We start from the raw sequence: 12193 nt of genomic DNA on the forward strand, positions 1-12193 counted from the left end.
TGTTGTTGAAGACAGCTTGATTGTATTGGTGGATTTCTACAAAGCCTTTGACACTGTTGAACACGAGTCCATGTTTAAGACTCTACAGTGTTTTGGTTTTGGTAAATATTTTCAGAATGTTATTAAGACTGTTTATAATGGATGTAACAGTTCAATTAAAATGCCAAAGGGAACCTCCACAGATTTCATATTGGTGGAGGGATTTGGCAGGGTTGCCCTAGCGCTCTTTATATTAATAAAAAAACATTCCAAGGAATAGATGATACCACCAAAATAAAGGGGAAGCTGTAAAGCTGAAAATTCCATTGGATACAGACAGGGGGATATAGAGGGGTACAGCAGACACACATACAGAGACACACACATACAGAGACACACACACACAGACACACAGAGAGACACACACAGAGACACACATACACACAGACACACACACAGAGACACACACACAGACACACAAACACATATTAATGACTTGCACTCACTGGTAGTTTTAACATCGGTTCAATAATATCTTTAATGAGAATTCATATTCATTATAATAATTATTATTTTTTAAATTATATTTCATTTTAAATTTGTAACAACAGACACAGGTCAAATACAGAGTCTTCAAAAAGATCACAAGACAAGAAGAGACAGAAAGAGGGGGAGAGGAGAAAAAAAGAAAGCGAGAGGGACTGGGGTAGAGAGGGAACACTGATCACACACAATTCCGCTGAAGTCACAGTCATTTTCTCCTCAACTCCAGTAGGGTCAGTCCTGTGTCGAAACCACTGAGAAGCATCTTCACTCTCCAATACTGCAGCTCTCCCCTGTTTAATATCCTGTCTGTGTGTCTCTCGCATTCTCTATTGCTGTTCCTGCTCATATCATTATTGACCAGACACACTAAACGGATGATCTTTCCAACCACTGGGGTCTGCTTCTGAAAAGACTTTGAAAGCTGAATTAATTTTTGAAGGGAGCAGTTTTCACAATGACCACTCGGGGGGGGGGGGGGTTTGGTTGTGTGCAGTTGGAATGTCTGCCCCCTCTGCAACTGTGGTGGCTGTTAGTCAGTGAACATCTCTCTACAAAAATGAAACGGCTTCCTAACCAGGTTAGAGAGGACATTAGTGCAGTGATCTGAGCACAAACAGCAGGAGAGGATACAGGACACACACAGGGGAGGTGGGTAGGCGTGTACACACACAGGGGAGTGGGTAGGCGTGTACACACACAGGGGAGTGGGGAGGCGTGTACACACACAGGGGAGTGGGGAGGCGTGTACACACACAGGGGAGTGGGGAGGCGTGTACACACACAGGGGAGTGGGGAGGCGTGTACACACACAGGGGAGTGGGGAGGCGTGTACAGCACAGGGGAGTGGGGAGGCGTGTGCAGCACAGGAGAGTGGGGAGGAGTGTACAGCACAGGGGAGTGCGGAGGCGTGTACAGCACAGGAGAGTGGGGAGGCGTGTACAGCACAGGGGAGTGGGGAGGCGTGTACAGCACAGGAGAGTGGGGAGGCGTGTACACACACAGGGGAGTGGGGAGGCATGTACAGCACAGGAGAGTGGGGAGGCGTGTACACACACAGGAGTGGGGAGGCGTGTACACACACAGGGGAGTGGGGAGGCATGTACAGCACAGGGGAGTGGGGAGGTGTTTACACATAGGGCAGTGGGGAGGCGTGTACAGCACAGGGGAGTGGGGAGGTGTGTACACAAAGGGCAGCGGGGAGGTGTGTACATACAGGGCAGTGGGGAGGCGTGTACACACACAGGGGAGTGGGGAGGCGTGTACACACACAGGAGTGGGGAGGCGTGTACACACACAGGGGAGTGGGGAGGCGTGTACAGCACAGGGGAGTGGGGAGGCATATACACACACGGGAGTAGGGAGGCATGTGCAGCACAGGGCAGTGGGGAGGCGTGTACAGCACAGGGCAGTGGGGAGGCGTGTACACACACAGGGGAGTGGGGAGGTGTGACTGGACTGCAGTATTGTAATGGAGTTTCGAAGTGAAAGTGACCCCAATGAACACGCGGAATAGACACACATTTCAGTGCACCACCATTATTTACAAACGTTATACAATCACAAAGCTGAAATATTAAACAGTTAAACATTCCTTAAAGCTGTGCAGTTTGACTGTGTTCCGTTTGCAGTGTGTGTGGCTTGCCATGATTAGAACCTGCAGGCTTCCACTGTCAATAGCAGAGTAGTGTTAACCTTACACCTATGGACAAAATAATAATAATAATAATAATAATAATAATAATAATAATAATAATAATAATAATAATAATAATAATAATAATAATAATTACAATAGGGGCAATCAGTCAATGTATAAAGAAATGCAGTGAGATTGAGTATACAAGCACAGCGGCAGACCTGCAGCTCAGAATAATAACCATCAGAATAATCATTATATATTAAAACAGCATGAGATTGGCCCCAATAATAATCATAAATCCCTTGAAATGTTACAAATTAATTTTGATGAACATTCTGGCAGCATTTCGAACTTTGACTAAACAAACAAACAAACAAACAAATAAATAAATAATAAAGCTAGTGATAGATAGCACAATGTGTTTGGTGTGTCTGCATATGAAGCAGATGAGGCTATGAAACTGACACCATTCTGGCTCTGTCATGGAGACAGACTCCTATTCCAGGCTGTGGAGGAGTGAGAGCCAAGATGGCCACCACTGGACACAGTTTCCTAATCTCTACAGATGAAGTGGTAATTTGTGTTGAGATTTACAGTAGAGCAGGCGTCTGTTCCAGCCTATGAAGCGGTGAAAGGTGGAATTCCCAGCCTCCTCTGCTCCTCGCTGCCCCTCTCTCTCAGTAGTGCCGGGGGGTGTGGTCTCGGCCGTCGCGCTTGATGATGATTCGCTGGTTGTCGGGGGCGTCGCCGGGTGGTGATTCCGGAGACTCCTCCCCCTCCTCCTCCTCCTCCTCTTCCTCACCCTCGGCCTCAGCAGAGACTCCGTGCCGTGACTCATAGGACTGGGGGGGGGGGGGGGGGGGGGGGGTAGTGGGATAGTTAGTAAGCCTGGCTCTGCTTCTGAAAAGCATCCTAACGCAAAATTAATTTCAGAAAACTAGGGGGTGAAACGACTCAGTGTCGACTGAGTTGGTGTAAGAGAATTATAACCGAAAATCACAGGAACACAGTGCACCCCTCAGACAGTAAGATACAGTACAGAGACAGAGAGAGTCACACAGACAGACAGACACACAGAGCTCCGCACCTCCATTGGGTTGACTATGATGGTGAGAGCCGAGTCGTCCCAGTCTATCTCGCCCTCCTTCTCTCCACTGCTTCCTTCCTTTGTTTCTCGGCGGTGAATAGAGCGAATCCGGAATATTCCCAAAACAACCATGAGCGCCAAGAAGCCCACACACACCACGATGATGACTGTGGCAGCACCAGGAACAACTGCAGAGGAGAGGGGGAGGGAGAATGAGACATTACACTGAGATACACACTGAGATACACACTGAGATACACACTGAGATACACACTGAGATACACACTGAGACACACTGAGATACACACTGAGATACACACTGAGATACACACTGAGATACACACTGAGACACACTGAGATACACACTGAGATACACACTGAGATACACACTGAGATACACTGAGATACACACTGAGATACACTGAGATACACACTGAGATACACACTGAGATACACTGAGATACACTGAGATGCACTGAGATACACACTGAGATACACACTGAGATACACTGAGATACTCTGAGATACACACTGAGATACACTGAGATACACACTGAGATACACACTGAGATACACACTGAGATACACACTGAGATACACACTGAGACACACTGAGATACACACTGAGATACACTGAGATACACTGAGATACACACTGAGATACACACTGAGACACACTGAGATACACACTGAGATACACACTGAGATACACTGAGATACACTGAGATGCACTGAGATACACACTGAGATACACACTGAGATACACACTGAGATACACTGAGATACACACTGAGATACACTGAGATACACTGAGATGCACTGAGATACACACTGAGATACACTGAGATACACTGAGATACACACTGAGATACACTGAGATACACACTGCGATATACTGAGATACACTGAGATACACACTGAGATACACTGAGATACACACTGAGATACACACTGAGATACACACTGAGATACACTGAGATACTCTGAGATACACACTGAGATACACACTGAGATACACACTGAGATACACTGAGATACACACTGAGATACACTGAGATACACTGAGATGCACTGAGATACACACTGAGATACACTGAGATACACTGAGATACACACTGAGATACACTGAGATACACACTGCGATATACTGAGATACACTGAGATACACACTGAGATACACTGAGATACACACTGAGATACACACTGAGATACACACTGAGATACTCTGAGATACACACTGAGATACACACTGAGATACACACTGAGATACTCTGAGATACACACTGAGATACACACTGAGATACACACTGAGATACACACTGAGATACTCTGAGATACACACTGAGATACACACTGAGATACACACTGAGATACACACTGAGATACACTGAGATACACTGAGATGCACTGAGATACACACTGAGATACACTGAGATACACTGAGATACACACTGAGATACACTGAGATACACACTGCGATATACTGAGATACACACTGAGATACACACTGAGATACTCTGAGATACACACTGAGATACACTGAGATACACACTGAGATACACACTGAGATACACTGAGATACACACTGAGATACACTGAGATACACACTGCGATATACTGAGATACACACAGACACACTGAGATACACTGAGATACACACTGAGATACACACTGAGATACACTGACACACACTGAGATACACACTGAGATACACTGAGATACACACTGAGATACACACTGAGACAGACTGAGATACACTGACACACACTGAGATACACACTGAGATACACACTAAGATACACTGAGATACAAACTGAGATACACTGAGATACACACTGAGATACACACTGAGATACAAACTGAGATACACTGAGATACAAACTGAGATACACACTGAGATACACTGAGATACACACTGAGATACACACTGAGATACACTGAGATACACTGAGATACACACTGAGATACACACTGTGATATACTGAGATACACACAGACACACTGAGATACACTGAGATACACTGAGATACACTGAGATACACACTGAGATACACTGAGACACACTGAGATACACACTGAGATACACACTGAGATACACACTAAGATACACTGAGATACAAACTGAGATACACTGAGATACACTGAGATACACACTGAGATACACACTGAGATACACTGAGATACACACAGACACACTGAGATACACTGAGATACACACTGAGATACACACTGAGATACACACTGAGATACACACTGAGATACACTGAGATGCAAACTGAGACACACTGAGATACACTGAGATACACACTGAGATACACACTGAGACACACTGAGATACACTGACACACACTGAGATACACACTGAGATACACTGAGATACACTCTGAGATACACTGAGATACAAACTGAGACACACTGAGATACACACTGAGATACACTGAGATACACACTGAGATACACTGAGATACACACTGAGATACACTGAGATACACACTGTGATATACTGAGATACACACAGACACACTGAGATACACTGAGATACACACTGAGATACACACTGAGATACACTGAGATACACACTGAGATACACACTGAGATACACACTGAGATACACACTGAGACAGACTGAGATACACTGAGATACACTGAGATACACACTGAGATACACACTAAGATACACTGAGATACACTGAGATACACTGACACACACTGAGATACACACTGAGATACACACTAAGATACACTGAGATACACTGAGACACACTGAGACACACTGAGATACACACTGAGATACACACTGAGATACACACTGAGATACACTGATATACACTGAGACACACTGAGACACACTGAGATACACACGGAGATACACTGAGATACACACTGAGATATACACTGAGATACACACTGAGATACACACTGAGATACACACTGAGATACACACTGAGACACACTGAGACACACTGAGATACACACTGAGATACACTGAGATACACACTGAGATACACACTGAGACAGACTGAGATACACTGACACACACTGAGATACACACTGAGATACACACTAAGATACACTGAGATACACTGAGATACACACTGAGATACACACTGAGATACACACTGAGATACACACTGAGATACACTGAGATACACACTGAGATACACTGAGATACAAACTGAGACACACTGAGATACACTGAGATACACACTGAGATACACACTGAGACACACTGAGATACACTGACACACACTGAGATACACACTGAGATACACTGAGATACACTCTGAGATACACTGAGATACAAACTGAGACACACTGAGATACACACTGAGATACACACTGAGATACACTGAGATACACACTGAGATACACACGGATATACACTGAGATACACACTGAGATACACTGAGATACACACTGAGATACACTGAGATACACACTGAGATACACTGAGATACACACTGATATACTGAGATACACACAGACACACTGAGATACACTGAGATACACACTGAGATACACACTGAGATACACTGAGATACACACTGAGATACACACTGAGATACACACTGAGATACACTGAGATACACACTGAGATACACACTGAGATACACACTGAGATACACTGAGATACACACTGAGATACACACTGAGACAGACTGAGATACACTGAGATACACTGAGATACACACTGAGATACACACTGAGATACACACTGAGATACACACTGAGACACACTGAGACACACTGAGATACACACGGAGATACACTGAGATACACACTGAGATACACACTGAGATACACACTGAGATACACACTGAGATACACACTGAGACACACTGAGATACACACTGAGATACACACTGTGATATACTGAGATACACACAGACACACTGAGATACACACTGAGATACACTGAGATACACACTGAGATACACACTGAGACAGACTGAGATACACTGACACACACTGAGATACACACTAAGATACACTGAGATACACTGAGATACACTGAGATACACTGAGATACACACTGAGATACACTGAGACACACTGAGATACACACTGAGATACACTGAGATACAAACTGAGACACACTGAGATACACTGAGATACACACTGAGATACACACTGAGATACACTGACACACACTGAGATACACACTGAGATACACTGAGACACACTGAGATACACTGAGATACACTGAGACACACTGAGATACACTGAGACACACTGAGACACACACTGAGACACAATGAGACACTAAGACACTGAGACTCTTTTTACACAGAGAATTGTGAGGGTCTGGAACCAACTCCCCAGTAATGTTGTTGAAGCTGACACCCTGGGATCCTTCAAGAAGCTGCTTGATGAGATTCTGGGATCAATAAGCTACTAACAACCAAACGAGCAAGATGGGCTGAATGGCCTCCTCTCGTTTGTAACCTTTCTTATGTTCTTATGTTCATGAGACACACCAACATACACTGAGAGAGATACACCGAGACACACAATGAGACACAATGAGACATTGAGACACACTGAGATACAATGCGACACAATGAGACACAATGAGACACTGTGTAGCTGTGTGTATAGCTGTGTGTTGTGTAGCTGCATGTTGTGTAGATGTGTGTTTTGTAGCTGGGTTAGTACCTGAATTGCGTTGTGCGTTGGCCAGGTTGTGTCCTGCGAGCTCGGGGGGCAGGTTGTGTCTCGAGGGGGGCATAAACTGCTGAGAGGAGAGCAGGTGATTGGGGTGCGACTGACCAGCGTCAACACTGTGCAGGAAATTCACCTACACAAAATTCACACAGAGAGAGAAAGAGAGAGAGAGAGAGAGAGAGAGAGAGAGAGAGAAACTTTTAAAATCCCTTTATTCTATAAATTAGAATACAATATTAAACTTATAAAGCCACTTTAAAAAAAAAAACACTGGTGCAAAATAACAATAATAGAAATAACAATAGTGTTTCTCATATGAGCAGAACATGCTGCCCCTCCTCACTCACGGCACACCTACCCTCCCCAATGCACCAACGTCTCTCAAAGCTGTCCAGGTCATGCACCATTTTAAAATAAGCACCTTGATCCTAGAGACCATCAGGACCCTAAAAATACTGATAGGATTTATAAAACCAGTGGCTAAAATTTTACTTTTTCGGGATTTTAAAATAGCTAATTTTACCTGACCAAGGACAACCAATGAGCATCTATCCCTCCGTGCAAACTGGACTAAATTGTGACAAAGCGAATGAATCTGAATCAACAATCAACAATCTCCCTCTCGACCTGTGAGAGCACTGTACAGCAGGAATTGCGTGCCCCGTACTGAATGTTTCGGTAGTTTATTCTGGGGGCAGTCAGAAGCCGGCCATTCAGGAAAGGGATGGCGTGACGGTACCAGGAGTCCCCGCCCTAGTACAGTAAGCAAAGTTTCATTCATGAATTGGAGGTTGTTGTGGTTGATGGGAGGAAATGAGGACTGTTCGGAACCTGAGTTAAGTGTTTTGTTTTATTTGCAAACGTGTGTGTTTTGTCTTCGTCAGACTGATTCAGCACGGATCTGGGAGCTGCAGCCTGGGGCCAGCGATTCACCCAGACTTCACCGCACCTGCACTTAACCAAGCATCACTGTTTCGAGCACTGCACCTGCACTAAGAGCACGCACTGTCCGAAGACATGTCTGTGTTTGTGTTGTGTCTGTGGTTTTGTAATTATTATTTCGGGACTGCAACCCCTTTGTTTTTGTCGCTGGCAATACCCATTGCTGGGTAGAGCCAGCTTTATTATTTAAACCTTTGGTCAAGGAAAATAAAGAACTTGAACCGTGAACTTTGTGTTTTCCTTGTCTGGAGCACCTGCATCACCCTTTCACTACGCACTGCAACCCACGCGTTCACATAAATACAAAAATATGTTTAGTAAAAGTAACTCCCAAGGAAGCCAGCAGGTTCTCTAAAAACAGAAAGAAGGGCTGCAGCTGAAGGCAATCCACAAACAGGTGAAAATGAACACCGCCGCGGGACAGAAGGGGCACTGGACACTTGGCTCAGGTACCAGCTTGTCTCCGGAGCAGGGGCAGGAGAAGCTTATACAGCGCCCTCCAGACAGGAGCTTCATTGTCAGGGACACCGAGGTGAGCCCTCCACTTTGTGTCCGCCAGATCTTTCAATTTATTAAAATGTCTGGTTTTCACACAGATTTCATACAGTGTCTTCTTCTTGATTGTGTGGAAAGCCACCTCAGTGACCTTCCTCAGCGAGAGCAGCTTGCCAGCTGGCTCCTCCTCCTCCACTGTCACTGAAGGGGAGACCAGCACTGCGGGGAACAGGGGTTCCTGCTCTGGAGCCACACGCTCCTCCAGAAACCTGCTGAAGAACTGGGAGAGTGCTGGACAGAGAGAGGTCTGAAGATCGCTTAATTAAATGCCCCAATTTAGTAAAACCTGCTTTATAAAACAAAGCAGATAAGAAAACAGAGCTAAAACCTCACAATTAAAAATGGAGTTAAAAAACAGGGGCCCTTCAAAAACCCACTGTGTGCTCTATTATATTCTTATAAAAACCCTCCAACCCTGCATCATTAAAACGATCAGGAGATATTAAAAATAACTGCCTATCGAAACCCAGCCTGCCTGCTCTCTGCAATAAACAGAAGACCAGGTCTCTCCAGCTCAATCTGTGCAGCCTGCAGTCTAAACTGCCATTCTGAGCCCCTGCCCTCCTTCCTCACGGGGGGAGATACAGGACAGCCGGGCGCAGCCAGTGATGCCCACTCCAGAAAAACTGTACCAAACATTTCTGTATCTCGTTTAACAAACCCAGGAGAGGGTCAAAGCACACCAGCCTATGCCAGAGCATGAAGGCAACTAGATTGTTAATGATAAGGACCCTTCCCCTGAAGGAGAGCCATGAGAGGAGCCACTGCCAGCTCTGCAGCCTTCCCTTCACCTTGTCCAGCAGCCCCTCCCAGTTCTGCTGCTTGAACTGCTCAAAGTTTGACCCCAGTTCTAATCCAGCTCAAAGCTGAAGGCAGTAATGGAGGATGGGTATCTCACCAACTGCCAACAAGAAAAGCTTCACTTTTTGCTCAGTTTACTCGTGCTGAAGTAGCCTTCTCATACATTGTAATGCAGGACTCCAGCACTGCGAAGTCTCGGTCAGTAGTGACAAATACACTGAGATCGTGTGCATATGCAGAGAGCTGGATGGGGACTGCATCGGGCACAACTGGCACTACCAATCCAGGCAGATTCTCCCTTAGCTGGTGCAACTGGGGTTCTATGGAGAGAGCATAGAGCATCCCTGAGAGAGCACAGCCCTGCCGTGTCCCCCTCTGCACAGGGAAGGGGACAGTCAGGCTGTTATTGATCTTCACAACACTAAAAACACTGCGACAAAGGAGCCTTATAAAAGAAATAAAAACGGTCGAAAGCAAAAGCTTTTAAAACACGAAACAGATACTCATGGTCAACTCTCTCAAAAGCTTTTTCCTGGTCAAGCGAAACCAAACCAAAATCAACCTCAAAAACTCTGGACACATTAAAAAGGTCTCTTAATAAAAACAAATTATCAAAAATTGATCTCTCGGTCACACAGGACGACTGGTCCGTGTGCACCACTGATCCAATGCTGGTCTTTAAACAATTAGCGAGCCTTAGAAAGCAGTTTGTAATCGGAGCACAGCAAGGAGACAGGATGCCAGTTCTTGATGTTACAGAGGTCTCCTTTCTTGGGTAGCAGTGTTATCACTGCCCTATGGCAGCTCTCCATCCCGGACATATTCCAGGTCTTCATCAACACAGCTCCAGAGTCCTTTATAGAATTCTGCAGGCAGTCCAACCAGTCTGGGAGCCTTCGTCCACTGCTCTCCTCCTTGTCCAGGCGGGGGAGACCCTGGAGAATCCGCTCCATCTCTCCCGAGTCGCAGCCCTCAGCCTTGTAGAGATCTGTATAAAAGCTCACTGCAACACGCCTGAGCTCTGCAGGGCTGGAGACCTCTCTCCCCCCGGGCAGCCTTAGACAACACATTGCCTTGTGCGCCACTGTCTTCCTCTCCAGGCCGAAGAAGACGACTGTGGGGGCGTCCATCTAAGTTCAGTGAAGCGGGCTCTGAGCAGAGAGCCCTTCACCTTCCTCTCCAGCAGGCTGCCCAGGAGCTACCTCCTCTCCTGCAGGCCTCGATACGCCCCCATCATCACTCTCGCTGACCAGCTGGCTCTCAAACTCAACAATCTCTCTCTCCAGCTCACGATGTCTGTGAGTTGGTTCATCTACGCATCAAATAGAAGAACCATTCCTGGCTTGGAGACTAGCTTCTGTATTTGTAGTCATAACCACATCATATCGGGACTGTGTCAGCCTTCAGGGTGAAGCATTCAAAGAAAGAATAACACACAGGCAGTGTGCTGAAACTACGGACAACTTATTCTGCATACTTGGGTCTTCTTCAAGGAACCGTTGAGTATAATTTCAGTACCTTTCCCTTTTGGAACTAGAGTAACAAATTGTATTTGCAAATCCATCAACAGTCCAAAGCACCTCTGACCATTGTTCCATAGTCCAATTTCTGTGTTCTTGTGCATATTTTAGCCTTTTAGTCTTGTTCCCCTTTCTTAACAGAGGTATTCTTACTGCAACACATCCTTTAAGTCCTGATTTCAAGAGTGACCTTCGTACTGCCAGTTCTGTTGTCAATTCAACGCTTGTCTTCTTTCTATTCCTTAAGGATATTATCTTCAAGTATTGCTCATCCTTGTTAGACAGCTTTTTGGGTCTTCCAGTCCTGGGTTTGTCAATTACAGATGATGTTTCTCTGTACTCGTTGATTATGCTTCGGATACCACACCTTGAAAATCAAGAGATGCAAGCTGTTTCACTCAATGTTTTTTCTTCTTTATGCAAGTCAAAGTTGTTATAATAGTAGAAAACACTAGTGGA

At 45.3% G+C, this 12193-nt stretch overlaps 1 protein-coding gene across 4 annotated transcripts in view; it reads right to left on the reverse strand.

The window, feature by feature from the left end:
• Nucleotides 1–499: 499 nt before the first annotated feature.
• The window catches only part of clstn3 (calsyntenin 3), a 57255-nt gene continuing 45561 nt past the window's right edge, over nt 500–12193 (reverse strand). For all 4 annotated transcript variants that reach the window (XM_058993516.1, XM_058993518.1, XM_058993517.1 and 1 more), the window contains exons 18-20: nt 7908–8049; nt 3252–3439; nt 500–3006 (exon numbers count right to left, since the gene is read on the reverse strand). In XM_058993516.1, coding sequence (XP_058849499.1) covers nt 2842–3006; nt 3252–3439; nt 7908–8049 — 495 coding nt within the window. In that variant the 3' untranslated portion in view covers nt 500–2841. The remainder of the gene's footprint in view (nt 3007–3251; nt 3440–7907; nt 8050–12193) is intronic.

The sequence above is a fragment of the Acipenser ruthenus genome, chromosome 20 (assembly GCF_902713425.1).
Source record: "Acipenser ruthenus chromosome 20, fAciRut3.2 maternal haplotype, whole genome shotgun sequence".
Lineage (NCBI taxonomy): Eukaryota > Metazoa > Chordata > Actinopteri > Acipenseriformes > Acipenseridae > Acipenser > Acipenser ruthenus.